General features: G+C 39.4%; 2 protein-coding genes across 2 annotated transcripts; both read right to left on the reverse strand.

The window, feature by feature from the left end:
* Positions 1 to 2,698: 2,698 nt before the first annotated feature.
* On the reverse strand, positions 2,699 to 5,247 carry LOC149401002 (Plant Tudor-like RNA-binding protein). The gene is made up of 3 exons (XM_089612372.1): positions 5,106 to 5,247; positions 3,819 to 4,251; positions 2,699 to 3,550 (listed from the first exon to the last, which is right to left on the reverse strand). The coding sequence occupies exons 2-3, from the start codon at positions 4,209 to 4,211 to the stop codon at positions 2,903 to 2,905; spliced, it is 1,041 nt and encodes a 346-aa protein (XP_089468498.1). The 5' UTR covers positions 4,212 to 4,251; positions 5,106 to 5,247; the 3' UTR covers positions 2,699 to 2,902.
* A 4,170-nt stretch (positions 5,248 to 9,417) lies between these two features.
* LOC149401003 (uncharacterized) lies at positions 9,418 to 12,689 on the reverse strand. The gene is made up of 5 exons (XM_089610573.1): positions 12,609 to 12,689; positions 12,456 to 12,484; positions 12,179 to 12,358; positions 10,072 to 12,112; positions 9,418 to 9,963 (listed from the first exon to the last, which is right to left on the reverse strand). The coding sequence occupies exons 1-5, from the start codon at positions 12,687 to 12,689 to the stop codon at positions 9,418 to 9,420; spliced, it is 2,877 nt and encodes a 958-aa protein (XP_089466699.1).
* Between the last annotated feature and the right edge of the window lie 5,480 nt (positions 12,690 to 18,169).

An 18,169-nucleotide genomic window follows, 5' to 3' on the forward strand; every position in this document is an offset into this window, starting at 1 on the left:
CGATTCGAACCAAGGATAAATCACTGTGTCTTTTCTTCGTGTTTTCTTCGTTTCTTGTATCGCAAGTTTCTCTCGCGCGATTCCTGTTTTTGCTAAATCCGGTTAAGTTTTCAATTCGATTATCTATTAGATCTCACATCATATAAATATCACACTAGGATATTAAAAATTTGAGTTCCAGCGAATACTATCATGCAAAGTTGTTTAAAAATGGTCTTTCAAACGGCCTACTGAGAATCAATCCTATAAATTACAAAATTAGGTAGATCTGAAAATCATTAATTATGAAAGTCTATGTTGATTCATTTTTATACTGAAGATATATTACTCTCGACGAGGTCAACAATGTATCATATATTTGTAAAAACTCATGCCTAGCTATGCCGTACCTTAGTTTGAAGTACTGTAAACTGACAAGCTCGGTCAACTTTGCGAATTCAAATCCGACCAGCAACGTCTAACGAATACAAATCCCCTTAACTTCCTTAATATAGTTTGAGGTTTGCTCTGAATTCTTTTTTTCCATGTATATTTAAGTTAGGACGAGAATATATGTTTTTGAGAAACTTCGGAGCGAGGAGAAAAATGTTTTTCTTACAAATTTACTTGTGTTCATGTCACGCGACAATTCTGTTATGTAGTTGACGGGAATGACCAATTCTGTAGAAAAATAGATAGGTTGAGGGTGATCTTGCTCCTCAAAAAGGTCTAGAGACTAAATCTCCCAAACAAAAAAGGCTAGGGACCGAGTGATCCAAAAAAAAAACTTGTAAGAAGCAGGACTTACTAGTTTGGAAATGTTAATTTTTTTAATTTAATTATAGCGTGTTTCAAAAGTTCCACAAGGTGTCGGAACTCAGATTTGAACACTCATGACTTTAGTAACTAGGAGAAGGTATGGTCGTTAGGCTATTTTTGTCATAACGATTGGTTTACATATATATATATATATATATATATATATTAGTTAGCTGGATTTCAATTGTTAAGAACTCCCGGACGACAAACTTATAATTGAAGTTTTTATTTCTTGAATTGTTTTATTGGTATTTGGATTAGTCACCTAGATTGGAATATTATTGTTCATTACCTTACTTTCAATTTTAATGTGTAATTATTAATTGTAATTAGTGGTATAATTATAGTTACGAGTTTTGTTTAACAAATAGAGCTTCTTCTTTTTTTTTGGCGGGGTAACATCATTATTAGCTAATATTATAGGTTTGTAGAGATTATATTGGTTGCGTGTATCGATTTTTTTTGGTGGACATTGATTTCATAAGAGTTGTACTAGTTTTGTCGGTGCAAGATTTGATAGGATTGGGCACGTGCGACAGACTCCTTAATCATGCTTTTCCCATTTGATTTTCTTATTTAATTTTATAATTCTCAAAATCCCCGAATTTTTATTTTACTTTATTATTTTTCTTGAAATTGATAGTCATTTGATTAATTAAGGTCATTGTGGATTCGACTGTTTAACTTTGCTACTATATTAAGGAAATTATTTATGAACGCAGAATGACAAACGAGTGAAGCAATATATTCTTAGTTTCCATGTTTGTTCGATTTTCTAACGCCATTTGAAACCTTAGTAAGAAGACCATGTCTAAAAGTGTGTCCCACTAGAATCAAGATCAACTATAGCTCACCTTACTATTTATCATTATTTCTAACAAAACATAAAACTACACAAGTACCAGCATAGCGGTACATATAGGATTAGCAAGAACAATCCTAAATTCTTTTTATATTTTCTTTTAAATACTGCAGTCAAGAAGAGCAAAAGAGACAACCTTCAAACAAAAGCATTGATTATCATTTATCAGGTCACAAACCATACAAGCCACAAGATTTCAAGGCTATGTCTCACTTGTGGCTCTTATCGAACAATCTAATTGAAAAATCAATAAACAAATAATCTCTCTCATTCCTGTCGTACAAAACTTACCACATGAGAGTGGCAACCGAACTGACATTGTACATACATGGGCTCCAAAAATCCAGAGAAAGCATCAACATTGCCTCCATTTCCGAAAGCTGTTTCACTCACAATTGGTTTGGAGATTTTGAGCTAAAAAGCGTTGACTAAGAAAGGGATGTAAACCACTTTGTTAGGATTTTCCAATCCCTAAAATAAACCTAATTCAATTCAAGAGAAACCAAACCATAGATCTTAATAGCGGAAGCGTACCTGAATCCATAGATTACAAACACAAATAGTTGGATGGTCTTCCAATTGCAGTTTGCCTGAGAGTCTAGAGTATTCTTGTTGATGAGGATACAAGAAAAGATCGTACGTACTGCAATCAGGGACCTACCCTGTTATTAATAACTGCCAGACAGTTACTAATAACTATTGTTTATTTCTAATTTAGCCCCTCATCAAATTAGATTAGCACTTATGGTAGCCACATAATAACTTCATGACAAATATGTCCTTAAGTCACAAACTTTATTCTAAATTAGACCACATCAATTTTGACTTAATTAATAATGACCCAACACATTTATTTAATGACATTAGTAGTCCCAAAATTATTCTAACACACTTCTCATTGACCAGAACTGTAAGAAGAAACACTTTTCATGCCTTTCCAAAACACCTTGATGTCAACAAGCTCAACTGTTGAACAATGCATGAATGCCAGTCAGAAGGTTGATGGAATTTTTAGTTCCAGAACATAAAAGGTATCAATGAAACACAAGAAAACATTTAAATAAATAAAATTGACCAATATGTTTTATCAGCCTTATTGAACACGGTAAACTTCATGTCTCGCTTATCTTACAAATGTCAAAAAAAAAAAAAAAGGAAAAAAAAAGATCGCTATATAGAAAGGTACTCTTCATACTCTACAGCTAAGATTATTTTTTTAAAAAATAGCAGCACTATTTCATGTCATCTCAAGATCACGCTAGTATCCGCGGAAACTAAGTTTTTGAGCTCCGACAAATGTTCGTCGTTTGAAATGTGAAGAGAGAGACGGAGATTCGTCATCATTTCTTCTTGTTCCCAGCTCAAAGGTCCAGAGGCGTGCAATGCCTCCATAGTACAGCGATAAGCCTGTAACTCTAACCCGTGAATCACGTCACCCAAATCCTCCTTTATGGGAACGACACACATATCTTCCTCGCCTCTCCACCGGAAAAATGACTCAGCATCTCCGGAATCCAAACAGCCGGCGGGACCGGAAGAGAAGTGACGAGGTAGAGTATAAGAATCGCTGCAACTTCCGACAGAGGACATGTCGGTCTCTAAGTTCGTTGCGAGTGAACACCTAACAAGCTCATGTTGGTTCCTTCTCGCCGAAGCAACATTAACTTGACGAGGAAATTCGGGAGGATTCGAGACGATCGCTCCACGGAATTTCTTGCCCGCGGGAGAGCTATACGGAGATGCCCTTTTCAGAGTTTTCGAGGAGGTGTGGTGATATACCGGAGCTTTTGATTTTGTCCTCATGCTTGTTTTCTGAGCTTTGAGACTCTGCATTCGATAATTCTCTGGATATACTTCGTCATGTTTCTCATTATTGTTGTTTTTTGAGCTCTGCAGCAGTGTAACACACATATATGGAAATCAGAAACTTGAGAGTGATAAAATAGGAATATATAAACAAATAAATAAAGGTACAACTAAGAGCAAACTCAGAGGATATCCGTTACGAGTCTCAGCCAGGAAAGTAACTAATAAGCGTCTAACAAGCGAGCAATTGATATATTTAGAAGAAAAAGAATATTTGCAAACACAGAAATCCAACTCATAGAAGCGGTTTTGTTTTGAAATAAGGGAAAATACAAACTTACGATGAAATTACCTTTCCGATCACAACCCATTGATCGTCTTGCCAAGAGCGTCTGACTCGGATATCAAACTTACTGACTTTGCATTCCAAAGAGGATCCCAATAACCTGACCAAAACATGCTTCTTTCCCAAAACCTCGGAGATCGTAGCCAACTTCCAAGTGAAGTTGTGGAAAATCTCCACGAGATCGCCGGCGACCCAATCCTCCGAAACCTCCGCCGGAGGAGGACAAGGCCTTATGGCCTTCTTCGATACTCTCTCCACAACCGTTGCGCCTCCTGATATATCGTATCTCACGGTGTAGTTATGGCCGTTACCGTTGATTATCTCTGCACATTGCCACGAACCCGAAGGCACTTCCTTCTTGCTAAGCACTTCAACTTTGCTTCCCTTTTTGAATCTCATCGTTACCTTCTGTGTCAGCCGAGTTTCAAATAGCTCAAGCCTGTTGACAGATTCCAAACATTACTTGAATGCGGTCTGAAGCAAATTTTGGGAAACTAACTACCCAAAATATAACTAACGGCAATGCAATTCATGATCCTTCTTATCTACTATTATAATTAGAGAATTAAAGAATGCTTGAGCTTTTCTTTTTGTGCAGGCTTTGATTCTCAATATTCGATTCCAACTGAAAAGTTGATTCACTGATTCATCTCTTGTTAAAAACTTAAAGAAGTAGTCTAATTTTTTTTATCATCATTTTCTCAGCAGCCAAACAGATTATGAACCAAACGTTATAACCTCCGGATCAAAAATTATCCAAACAGAAAATCCGTACAAAAACAAACTATCCTACAATCAATTTAGCAAAGCTGATCGGAATCCAAAAGATCATTACGAATTCGAAAAAGAAAAGAAAAAATGTTTGTTCTCTGTTTGTTTGTGAAAGAAGTGCAAGAGTGAAAAGAATATAACTTTTTACTCTCTCATCCGATTATGAATCCATCGATACGGAGAATAATGCACAGTTAATCAAAACCAATAACCAGCCAAACAAACTGAAAATCCAATCTGTGATTAGTTTTCTTTCCTTTTCTTCCGTTTTCTACGAAGCCAAAAACCAGTCAAGCTAATCGAACCAGAAAAGAAAATCAAAAGCAATAATAACCTGTTCTTATTCCCCAAAGTGACGATCTTCCACAAAACTTATTAAGAAGAAGAACATAAAAAACTACAAACTGAATTTAGAACAACCAGAGACGTAAATGAATTCATGAAGATAAATGAAACTCAATCAGAAATCCAAAATGCAGATGAATTTGAAACAGAGAATAGATGAGAGCTTAATTAACTAACCTCTTCCGATTACAGAGAGATTGATCGTAGCAAAGACTGAAGTTTTGTGATTGTTGTTGTTGTTGTTGCTGTGGTGGTGTTTTGTGTATTTTTTTTTTTTTTTTTTTTTTTTTTTCCGTTTAGTTAAAAAATAAAAGAAAATAGTTTAAAAGAATGAGAAAAACTGTTATAATAATTTTGTTGGAAAATACAATAAATGTGTAAAAAATAATTAGGGTATAATAAAGGTCCAAAATTTATGGTTCATAGTTCATAAACAACGAATATGGTACGGTTTGTATGCCAAGTTGCCAGCTCCCCTAGAATAGCTTGGTGAGGTGGAAAATTAACTATTTACATATTTTGTTAGTCTTGTCCTTGGGTGTTTGATATTAATACTTTCTTATTTTTATCGAGAAATTTGTTTAACTTATAATATAATCTTTAAAATATTTTTTTGACTAGTTCTCGCTTATTTTTAATTTTTTTTTAAACGTACCTTCGTCAAACTCATCATTGAAGTTTGAAAGCGTCAACGAATACGCTGAAAGTCTAAGGGAAGGAAGTGTAGTGAAAGAATGTTGTTCGACTAAAAATGTCAAGGTCATTCTTGATTTGATTGCTTAATTATATATATTATCGCTTACTGGTTTATTTGTTAAAACGAATTTGTAAATTTTGATTAACCATTTGTATAACTAACTTAAGAATAAAGTGTCATCTCAGCAAAGCTCAACTAAACTATATGGTAACTGTAATTATTGAATACCAGGACTCCATTGTGAATAAGGTGAGAACTTATTGTTGAATACTCTGATCAAATCTATAGTAGCATTTTATTGCTATTTCTCCAAGTTTGCTACAAGCTTGACATTGAACACGATTGTTGTTGTTAGAACGACATCTTTCATGACCACAGTTCCCACAACCATGGTTAGAGACAACCAGATAGATTGCTACCTCTACTTGGACTCTGAACGAAGTTAGCGGACGGACTTGCATCGCTAATGTGAAGATGTTTGATCAAGCATCGACTCATGAGCAGTGAGCCATGGGGTCATGTCATGAATGTTGTATGATTAAGTTTTCGAGGTCACATATACAATGAAGGAATCATAATCACTTCTCGATCCATTGAGATCTGAAGAATTAAATCTTCTTCGGATATGTTGCATCCATTCGCATTAAGATAATATGCATATGATTTCTTTTTTAGAAGCAAATTGTTTATTGACAAAAACACATTTCTCATGTGTTTGGAGTTTCACTGTGAATAAATTTTGTCTTGGATTAAGTTGCATATAGTTGTTGAGTTGCATTATAGATGTTTGATGAAGTGTGACAACTAATCATCTGAAAGAACTACAATGACCATGGACGAGAGAATCTAGACGAGATTAACAAATGGGCTGTTTGGTGGGACTGTTTGGTTAACTTTTCCAAAATTGTTTTCTGTTTTCTGATTCTAAATTCTAGAAAACAGTTTTAGAAAACCTGTTTGCTTATAAATTCAGAAAACAGATTTAGAATCATGTTTCTGTTTTCTTTGAAATTTGTTTAGAAAACAGAAAACAATGAAAAGTTGTTTTCTATTTTATCTCTATACAATTGAATGGAAAACATAACCAAACAACATTTAAAATATTTTGAAACGTAATTCTAAATCTGTTTTTTAAATTTAAAAATTAGAATCAGAAAACAGAATTTAAAAACAGAAAACGAGTTTAGAAAACTAAACCAAACGGCCCCTTAACTTTTCCAAAACCGTTTTCTGTTTTCTGATTCTAAATTCTAGAAAACAGTTTTAGAAAACATGTTTGGTTATAAATTCAGAAAACAGATTTAGAATCATGATTCTGTTTTCTTTGAAATTTGTTTAGAAAACAGAAAACAATGAAAAGTTGTTTTCTATTTTATCTCTATACAATTGAATGGAAAACATAACCAAACAACATTTAAAATATTCTGAAACGTAATTCTAAATCTGTTTTTTAAATTTAAAAATTAGAATCAGAAAACATAATTTAAAAACAGAAAACGAGTTTAGAAAACTAAACCAAACGGCCCCAAAGTATCTGAATTTTGAGGATTGTCTGGCACATTCCAAGTCCGTGTCCAAGAATTGGAGCGTTGATTTGATGATGCAGATTAGGTGAATTCCAGCATGGAGTGAATCATAATCTATCTTCTAGTATACTTTTGTTCCGTCTTCTAGTATCATAATTCATTGATCAACTATTGGATCAATTTCAAGATCACTGCATGTATTCAGCCCGCTCCTTCTCTAATGTCGGCCTCAATAAATTCTTTATATCATGAAAATCATTTAACTCGTAAAAAACTGATACAACCCTGCTTCAGAGCTATCAAAAGGTACAGAGACAAATAAGGAAATAAAAGAAAATTTCTTATTGATTTCATGCCTCATTCAGTCTCCCACAGTCCTTACATATCTCTCACTGCAACGAGTATTTTTCCCTAACAGAATTACAGAAAACAACCAATAGAAAAAGGACAACACATCACCACGGAATACTTCTAGAAGTTGTTCCCTATCTCAACACCATTGCCCCACGTCAGCTTGCATAGTCCTTCATCCAACCTGGCTGCTTGGGCTTCCTGTGTCCTCGGCCCAACACCTCCAATTCTGCAGTCTCTGGTTGGGCCTGCTCATGTGCTTCATCATTCCACGTGATCGTATCAGTCCCGCCGCCATCGAAAACGACCTTGTCATCAAGGTGAGGCCTGGGTATGACGCGCAGAACGCCTCGAACGGTGTCCACGATGCCTCCTCCAGCGAACAGCCCTTCCATTGAATCAACACCTGCTGTTGTGGAACTCCGTTCACCAAAACGGTACGATTGGCACAGATCGCAAGTGGTTCGTCCACCGGTTGATTGTTGTGTGATTTGAGGGGCAGGTCACGACCGAGGGAGGTGGCAGACCCCTTGAATGGTTTGAGAACCGAGACGTGGAAGATGGGGTGAATACGACTCTCCGGTGGTAAGGCGAGGCGGTACGCCACCAGTCCAACGCGATCGAGTATCGGAAATGGCCCGTAGTACCTTTTTGAGAGTTTGTGATGTCGTCCACCAGCGATCGAGAGCTGCCGATATGGCTGCAAACGGACCAAAACTTGATCACCGACATTAAGGGTGGACTCACGGCGATGGGCATTGGCTTTCGCAGTCATACGCAGCTGAGCAGCGAGAAGATTTTGCTTGAGGGTGTGCAACAGAGTGTCGCGGTCCACCAGCTCATCGTCAACAGCTTGGATTGAAGAAGAGCCCCGCGTATATGACGGAATCGTCGGTGGAGGTCGACCGTACAACGCCTGGAACAGAGACATGCGAAGGCCAGAGTGATGGCTGGTGTTGTAGTGGTGCTCCGCCCACCCGAGAAACTCGCTCCGAGCCGCTGGTCGATCCTGTGTGAATGCCCGGAGATACTGTTCTAAACCACGATTCACCACCTCTGATTGCCCGTCTGTCTGTGGGTGATAGGCGGTGCTCATGGATAGCGTTGTGCCGCTGAGCTTGAACAGTTGTTTCCAAAATCCACTCATGAACACCGGATCGCGATCAGAGACGAGAGTCCGAGGGAAACCATGGTGTCGCACGACCGAATCAACAAAGAGATCAGCAACACGGCTCGCGGAGAAACCGGTCGGCAATGGAGCGAAGTGAGCGTACTTGGAGAGACGGTCCATGACGACCATGATGGCCGTTTGTCCCTTGGAAGAGGGAAGCCCGGTAATGAAATCCATGGTCGCCTCTTCCCACACCAACTCCAGAATTGGAAGCGGTTGAAGAAGACCCGCCGGCACTTGCGTCGAGTACTTGATTTGTTGGCACAACAAACACTCCGCAATGTAATCGGTGACTGTGACGCGCATGTGGGGCCAGAAAAAATTGGTTGCTAACCGTGCCATCGTACGCTTGATACCAGCATGCCCACTGATCGGAGTGTTGTGAAACTCACGGATAAGTAGCTTGACCAGCGGGGACGAAGAGCTGAGGGCATAGCGGCCACGGAATAGCAACAAGCCGTTCCGAACGGTAAAAGATGAGGACAAAGTACCTTGCTCGAGTTGGTGGTGTAAATCGAGCAAATATGGGTCCGACGTGTTCTCGTGTTGGAGCTGCTGAATAATGTCGAAGGATGGTCCCGAGACTAGCGCCAAAAGGAACGACTCGGAGGGTGGCTCTTAGATCGGCCACTCAGCAGGGACTCTCGACAACGCGTCCGCAACGCGATTGGTGCTTCCTGGCTTGTACTCAATACGGAATCGGAACCCGAGTAGCTTGCGAATGTAGGCTTGTTGATCCGAGGTCTAAATGACTTGCTGCAGTAGCTCCTTGATACTACAGTGATCGGTGCGAATGACAAATGTGTGGCCGAGAAGGTATTGGCGCCACTTCCGGACAGCCTCGGTGATGGCGTGAAGTTCTTTGATGTAAGCCGATGATGCCTGGAGCTTCGGGCCTAACTTCTTGCTGAAGAATGCAAGAGGGTGGCCGTCTTGCATCAAAACTGCGCCGATGCCGACATTCGAGGCGTCCATCTCGATGACAAAGTCTTTGGAAAAATCTGGGAGGCGGAGGACCGGAGCAGCGACCATTGCCTCTTTCAAGGCTAAGAACGCCGAAGCCGCGGTCGTGGACCACTCGAACGCATCGTGGCGGAGGAGGTCTGTGAGCGGGGCTGCAATGGAGGCGTATCCCGCTATGAAACGGCGGTAATACCCTGTGAGGCCCAGAAACCCGCGCAAGTGCTTGACCGTCTGTGGTGTCGGCCAATCGGACATGGCGGAGATCTTAGCCGGGTCTGCGTGTACGCCGGACGCTGAGACGATGTGGCCTAAATATTCCACCGCAGGCTGACAAAACAAGCACTTCGAGAGCTTCACGTAGAAACAATTAGTACGCAGAGACTCGAACACGGTCTCGAGGTGGACGACGTGTTCGGCCATGGAAGAACTCTATACCAGGACGTCATCAAAAAATACAATGACAAACTTACGGAGATACATGGCAAAGAGCTGGTTCATCGTGGATTGGAAGGTAGATGGAGCGTTGGTGAGCCCGAACGGCATAACGAGAAATTCGTAATGGCCGTCATGGGTACGAAAAGCCGTTTTGTGCGTGTCGTTGTGGTGCACACGTATTTGATGGTAACCCGCACGGAGATCGAGCTTGCTGAAAATCGTCGCGCCACCGAGTTCATCGAGCAACTCGTCGATGGTAGGGATGTGAAATTTGTCTTTCACCGTGGCCGCGTTCAAGGCGCGGTAGTCGTCGCAGAACCTCCATGTACCGTCCTTCTTTCGAACCAGCAATACCAGTGACGAGAACGGGCTCTGGCTTGGCTGGATGATACCCTGCTCGAGCATCTCCCGGATCAAACGCTCCATTTCTCCTTTCTGAAAATAGGGGTAGCGGTACGGTCGGACATTCACCGGCCGAGATCCTTCTGCCAAGTGGATACGGTGGTCGATGGCACGGACCGGCGGTAGAGTCGTTGGCGGTTGGAACACGCAGTCAAACCTCTCCAACATCGCGCGGACCTGGGAAGGAATGCTCACATCGTGTGGCGGTGGGTTGTGGCTGATTGTCTCCGGGTTGAGCAAGGACGCCGAAATGGTGAAGAGGTGTGCCTCAGTTGATTGGTGGGTGAGGGCTTGGAGCTGATGGAGCGAAACTGGCAGAGGGCTGAGACCGGTTTCGCCGCGCAATATCATCTGAACGCCGTTCAAGGAAAACTCCATCGTCAGCGCAGTGTAGTCATGAGTAACTCTGCCAAGTTGTTGCAGCCACGGGAATCCAAGTATAACGTCTGGGCCTTCGATGGTGAGAACGAACAAGTCGGTGGTGAATGGCATGTTCTGGAGAAGGATTGTTGTGGCCGCGCAGACATGCTCGCAGGTCAACGATGCGCCACTCCCTGTTGCGACGCGGAAACGAGGGTAGGTTGTCAGCGATAGATGGAGCTGTTCGGCCAATGAGGGTTTAATGAAGTTATGCGTACTCCCGTTATCGATTAGCACCCCGAAGGAAGTGCCACCGACAGACCCCGTGACGCGGAGCGAACGACCGGCCATGTGCGTAGAGAGTGCGAGAAGGCTGGAGATGTCGCCGGTGATATCCTCCGGTGCGGTCTCATCGTGGGCGCCCATGGCAGGTTCGTCGTTGTCGTCCTCGTCGTCCGCGAGCAACAACAAGCACTTGCTGGCACAACGATGGCCCGGTGTGTATTTTTCGTCGCACGAAAAACACAACCCCTTGCTGCGGCGATCCCGAAGTTCGGCTGGAGATAGGCGGCGAATGGGAAGATTGGAATTTGGGTGTGGTGAATTTGTGTGTGTGGTTGGCGGGATGGGAAAATTAGGGGTAGTATTTGGTTGTTTGAAGGGTAGGGTTGAGTTTGGGCCTGGAGTGGGCTGGGAGAATTGGGCTTGGCGTGTGGTATGGAATTGAGGGTTTGAGTTGGGCTGGCTAAATCCAGATCTGGCCCACGACTTTGAAGATGGAGAGGAAAGGTCGTCGAATCGTGCAGAGTACGCGCGAGCCATGGAGAAGGCCTCCATCAAGGACGACGGTCGGTTGAACAGCAGCTCGCGACTGATTTGTGGCTTCAAACCCGCGATGAAAAAACTAATTAGCAAGGGTTCAGATATGTTTGAGACCTTGTTCATTAGAGCTTCAAATTGGGTCTGGTAGTCGGCCACCGAACCGATTTGTGTGAGCTTGGAGAGGCGGCCCTCGTAATCCTCGTACACCGACGCACCGAACCGATGCTTCACAGCGGCGGTGAAGGCCGACCAGGTTGGGATGAGGCGGTTACGTTGAGCCCACTGAAACCACGCCGCGGCAGATCCTTCCAAATGGAAGGAGACGATCTGAAGGTGAGTCTCCGGTGGTGTTGCGTGAAACTCGAAGAACCCCTCGACGCGAAAAAGCCAGTCCGTCGGATCTCCGCCGTCGAAACGAGGTAGATCGAGTTTGAGGCCGCGAACTGGGGTGCTCTGGCTGGGATCGACGAAGTGTTAGGGTGGACCCGTGGCGGTCGATGTGGAGGAGCTAGTTGGGTGAGACTTGTGGTGGTAGATCTCGTCGCGTAGATCTGCGATTTTAGCTTCCATGGATAGGCCGTGCTGCTTCAGCGCGTTGTAGTAAGAATCACCCTGGGAATCGAGCTTCGTCATTACTCTGCATCGCTGCAATCGAATCGGCGAGTTCCATGGAAAAAACGATGAAAGCACCAATGATACAACCCTGCTTCAGAGCTATCAAAAGGTACAAAGACAAATAAGGAAATAAAAGAAAATTTCTTATTGATTTCATGCCTCATTCAGTCTCCCACAGTCCTTACATATCTCTCACTGCAACGAGTATTTTTCCCTAACAGAATTACAGAAAACAACCAATAGAAAAAGGACAACACATCACCACGGAATACTTCTAGAAGTTGTTCCCTATCTCAACACCCTTGCCCCACGTCAGCTTGCATAGTCCTTCATCCAACCTGGCTGCTTGGGCTTCCTGTGTCCTCGGCCCAACACCTCCAATTCTGCAGTCTCTGGTTGGGCCTGCTCATGTGCTTCATCATTCCACGTGATCGTATCAAAAACTAAATTTTTTTTTTCACAACAATCAATTTATTCACTCCATACATTGAAGACTTAGACAATTCACCAAGTGTTTCAAAAATATAAGATCGTTAAGGAGGTTTTTTTTTTAATTTTTTTTTTGTCTCCCATCGATAAATTATTGGCAAATCATCATTCGTATCGATTCTACGATCGACAATATATGGTAAAAAATTAGATATGCACTCAAATGATAGCAACTACACATAAATGTAAAGTAAATACAAAATAATGTACAATTGTTATATTTAAAAAATAATTGATATCTACCATCTAAATAAACAATACTTTCCATCAAAGGTAGAACAAACTCACACAAACTTCATGTAGCACAATCCACTACAAAAAAAAAAAAAAAAAAAAAAGAAGGTTTTGACGACATGTAAAAAATGTCGTGAAACACATTTCACGACATTTTTTTAATTGTCGTTGAATAGGGGTGTTAAAAAAAGCTGTTAACTTTCAATGACATATGTTGTATTTAGTGTTGTAAATTAATTTTTAATGACTTTTTAAAATGTCGTAGTTCATGCTGTGAAAATTGTTTTTATGACACATAATGTATTATAAATAGTATTTTGTTTCATTAAACCTATTCACTACACTTTCATAGTGTTATTTTTCATTGTATTGTTGATTGTTTTCTAATAATGTTTATCTTACGTTCTTAATTTATGAGAATGTTGTAAATTTATTATATAAGTGAATGTACATACAAATGAAAATTATAATGAAAGATTCATGTACATTAACTTAAATAAATGATACAATAAACTATCGAAAGCATAGAAAAACATGGACAGTATACATTTGATATGGGAATCTATCCTATTGCATCTAATATGAACACTTAAACAATATAGAAGAAATGATATACACGTAAATGAGCCAATATTATTTTACTACATACAAAAAAAAAAAAAATTGAATTTTGACTGTTTCCCATTCTTTTTCTTCTTTCTTTTTGTAGCCACCTCTGTATTGTAGCTTCTCTCCAAATATATACGGAATCACACAACCCGGAGGCCGCTCTTCAACTCCGACTTCTCTGGCGTTTGTTAGCTATTCTTCCTCACAACTCAAACAAAATATATGATTGTCTTCTTCGACGAGGACATGCTCTAGTATTCATTGCCAAAGTTTTCGCTTCTCCAAAGCGTAGCAGTCAGAGAGCCACGGTAATGGCAGTTGTCTAACACGGCTCGTATTATGCAATGATTGGACGAAATATAATGTTGCTCAACACTTCCAGAATGATAATGCTTTAGAAGTTGCTTTTTTGATATTTGTAAAGAACTACGAAAAAATACGCTTTTACTTTTTAACACAAAAAAGCTATTTTATATTTTTTTTCAAGGGATATAAAGGGCTAGTTATTCTCACAATTGCTTTGACACTATATATAAGGAATCAGTTATCTTTTTTATTCATAAAATAAATTAATATAGATATATATTACTAGTGGTAACCGCTTCAACTATCCACGTTCTTATTACTTGGTTTTTTTTCTTTATGATATTACACACACACACACATATATATATCTTAAACAATAAACTATATTTAGTAAAAAAGAAGACTATATATAACGACATTGAAAATATATATCAACTATATTATTAAAAAGTCATGGCATTGAATTTCAACGGCATTAAGTTACTGTCATTTAAAAAATAATTTACGACACTTTATTTTTAAATGTCGATAAATAATTTATCGTACACATGAATTGTCAACATTTCATCGTAAAAGTCATGAATTATTTGTGGAGAAAAGACATATTTCTTCTAGTGATCTGCCATTTGTCATGAACAAGTGATGACCTGTTCATAATATATCATATTTTCTAATATTCATCATGAGATTGTCAAAAGAATGTCTTCCCAAGGAAGGTTGAGGCATGCCTCCAAGTCATCAATAATTCTCAACTCCACATTCCTTACATGAGTTGTATTCTTATCTAAGCGAAAAAAAAAAAAAAAAAAAAAAAACTCTGCCATCTTCAATTTATTTGTTTTCATTTTTTCAATGAGAATAATGTTTTATTTATTTATTTATTTATCTTTTGACCTCCTTGACACTCGATCTTCATTTGTATCAACTTGTCTTTGATATCCCTTAAACACCTGGAAGTAATTTTCTCTAAAAGCTTCGCTTCCAAAATCTTTCCAACCATCGGGATAATTTGAACATTTCAAGCCGGATATTAAAGCGTACTCCACTAAAGAGAATCGGTTATGTATGCCATTTACGACAAACTAACTCTCATGATCTTTTTTTTTCCACCTCTCGACATAACATCATTCACATTGCCGCCAATTTGGTCTCTAAATGCGTTGGGACATCAAACAAGTGGCCGAATTGAGAATCCTTGAACCATTGCAAACCTTCATGATAGTCTTTCAACACTTTTAGAAAAATCATAGTTTTGGCCAATCGATATTTTATTCCAATTTTACATTTAAAGTTTCTTCTATTGGCATCCAATTCAAATGAGTATTTGTTCATACTATATCAAGGAAGCAACAACATAACTCGTACTTGAACAAATAATCATAACAATCAACTCGTCTGTGTACTTCAATGACTCTTATTTTAGCACAATACAATTAGAACTAAAACATGTTACAATAGATCCATGTGTCATATTGCAAAACAAAAGTACAAGAAAGTCGCACCTGCTTGATATGTTATGTAAATTCGACATATTTTCTTGTGATCTACATCCAAATAGACGAAATTTCAATCCTTATGAAATTTAAATAAGGGGTTAGAAAAAAAGCTAAAACTGGATCTAGTCCTACTGGCTCAACTTGGGTAGTCCAGTGGGACCGGTTGGACCAGTCAAACTAAACTATACATATCTATCAATCCACCAGGCTTTTTTTCTCTCTCTTTTTGTTTTATATTTTTGGACGTATGTGATACGTAGTAAATTTAATTTGAAGAGCTCATAATAACTTTCTAAACCATCTTGTTACAAATACATCCACGTTAAGACTCGGAATAACTCTCTGTAATGTTATATGATTTCATAATAGATGTTTTTTTTAATATTTGGCTCAGATTCGCTCAGTTCTTTATCGAGCCTCTAATGCCAGATGATGCTACGACGACATAAATTAAACTTGTTGATTCTGATTTCACAAGTATATACCCTCCTCCATTAATAGCAATACTCGAGCAAAAACCCCACATATATCCTGCAATTTAGTGAGTGAAACAAAAACTCAAATACCTTTTTTTTGGAGGGAGTGACGGTGAGTTCGGAGAGAGGGAAGTTGGAGAGCAGTGATGAGGAAGAAGACCTCTCTTTTCATACGGTGCTTTAATGGTGGGGTGAGGCGGCGAAGACTCTCTGGTGGATGGGGATCGCCGACGAACCAGAGCACAAAGGAACGGTTATACACTTAACAGTATTGGTGGGGTTTTGTTTTTTCCCAGCGAGTTTTTTTTCTTCTCCTGCGCGCTATGGTTTCACTTTCACGGGATCTGTTTTTGGGGGGTTTCATTCGTTCAAATGGGTCAAATGACATGGGAACTAGTCTCATTTTTAAGAGGGTATTTACGTAAATTCGAAAAAACAAATAAGAAAAATAAATAAAAAAAGATAACGTTAAATGAGGAGGTCATGAATTAAAAACGATGTTTTCTTAAGGTTACTAACTTAAAAATATCTCCTCCTAGCTTGCTTTTTTTTTTTACTCTCATGTCTCCACGATGAACGAATAACGTTTTTTAGTTAGGAGAGAGAGCTCGTGACTTTCGAGCTTCTACAAACCCGGCTCGAGCGTGACCACTTGATCCGACCTTGAGTCGAATCACCCGAAGTCTTCGACGTTGTCCGATTTTCAGCGACAACAATTATCCCCGCAACCAAAACTCAATTCCTTAATCGATATCTAATATAGACTAAACAATAAATAACAAATAAATAAAGGGTCCAGTGACTATCTAGCCATATGAAACGTTAGAAATTTTGAAATAGCCAACGTTTCGTTAATTTTTTGTAAATAGCCACGTAAACCTATTTACGCTATAAAAATAATTAAAAACGCAGAGTAAATTTATAGTAAATATGACTATTTACGAAATATTTACAATAGTTTTTGGCTATTTACGAGAAATTAACAAAATGTTGGCTAAAACGCAAACGCTTATGTTTATGTGGCTTCTATCGCTAATTTTTTGATAAATAAAAGCAGACTAAAGATTTAAACTTTGCGGTCTTCTATGTGTAACCGAGACAAAAAAAAAAGAAAAGAAAAAAAAGATAGCACACTTACAGAGACGCATGGAATTGGAGGTCATCGATGCGGTGTTGGTTCAGTTTTAGTTCGACAAGGTGGTGGCTGTTTTTTTCTTACTGAAATTTCCCGAGTTTCTTTCTCTTTAGGTTTGATACTTCAAATCTTTGTGTTTTGTTCTAATGGGTTCTGTTTAAGATTCTTTGTGTAGTTTATGACTGAAACTTTGGAAATCCATGTGAAAGTAAGGTCAGTTACTGTAAAAGTCCGTTTTGATTGTATGATACTCTTGTTTTTTTCCCTTGATCGTGTAGCCTCTTTGAAAAAATTACACGGACTAGCCAAGCTCAAACGTCGAGATTGCGGATTAGCCAACGTTTAAAAATATTTTGATAAATAACCAATTTTGTTGATGTGTCGTTTCAGCCATTTTTTGTATGTCGAATTTACCCCTGCTGAAGCTGCATTTTATTTTGAGAAAGAATCAAAATGAAGAAGTCAAGTGATCGCCAAAATAAAGGCGCTTAATATATGGGATTAATACCAACATATATGTTCTCAAATTAAAAAGATTGTGTGATATTTAAATTTCAATTTTTTTTCAACCCTTAAGCCATCCGAACGGAAATAGACGAAGCCAATCTTTTTTCGTTTTTTTCTTCATAACCTCCTCGGAAATTATAGTTCTCATGAAAGTAAAATCACGATAGCCACCACGTCGCCGCCGTGGAGAGCTTTCGCCGCCGTCGAATCTCTGATCCACTGCCATCGTTACTTCTCGATTAAATCCACAACGTCGATTCCGGCCTCTCTCCTGGTAAAGCCCACGCGATTCCACGGCCGCAGAATTTTTCACAATGAGAGGCCGTTAGGGTTTCAAGATTGGGGCTTTCACGCCACGCCTGGTCCGCTCGCATTCAGAGCTTCGGTGGTACCGTTCACGGAGTTCGCTGTCGATGTTGATTGGTTCAGCAACATTGGCGAATGACTCGAGATTTCGAAGCTTCAGGTCGCCTCGGAGATTAGATCTGCTCTGGCTAAGAAAAATATTACTAAACTCTTTCCTATTCAGGTAATGTTCGAGTCTCCTTTGCTTTCTTATATTGTTTTATCAACGAAAGTTCTGTTTTTGTGAGGTATTTTGTTGTTTTACTGAATTCTTTGACATGACCTAGATAAATGAGGAATAA

This window comes from Urtica dioica, chromosome 4, assembly GCF_054948205.1.
Source record: "Urtica dioica subsp. dioica isolate 48M chromosome 4, U.dioica_male_clone48M_v1_H2, whole genome shotgun sequence".
NCBI classification, from domain to species: domain Eukaryota; kingdom Viridiplantae; phylum Streptophyta; class Magnoliopsida; order Rosales; family Urticaceae; genus Urtica; species Urtica dioica.

Excerpts from the sequence above, each read along its gene's own strand:
- LOC149401002 (XM_089612372.1), bottom strand. The coding sequence starts at position 4,211 with ATGAGATTCAAAAAGGGAAGCAAAGTTGAAGTGCTTAGCAAGAAGGAA. Across the intron at positions 3,551-3,818 it reads AATGGGTTGTGATCGGAAAG|AGCTCAAAAAACAACAATAA; the intron begins GTAATTTCATCG and ends ACACTGCTGCAG.
- LOC149401003 (XM_089610573.1), bottom strand. The coding sequence starts at position 12,689 with ATGAAGCACATGAGCAGGCCCAACCAGAGACTGCAGAATTGGAGGTGT. Across the intron at positions 12,485-12,608 it reads CAGGAAGCCCAAGCAGCCAG|GGAAAAATACTCGTTGCAGT; the intron begins GTTGGATGAAGG and ends TAATTCTGTTAG. Across the intron at positions 12,359-12,455 it reads CTCGTTGCAGTGAGAGATAT|GGTTGTATCATTGGTGCTTT; the intron begins GTAAGGACTGTG and ends GCTCTGAAGCAG.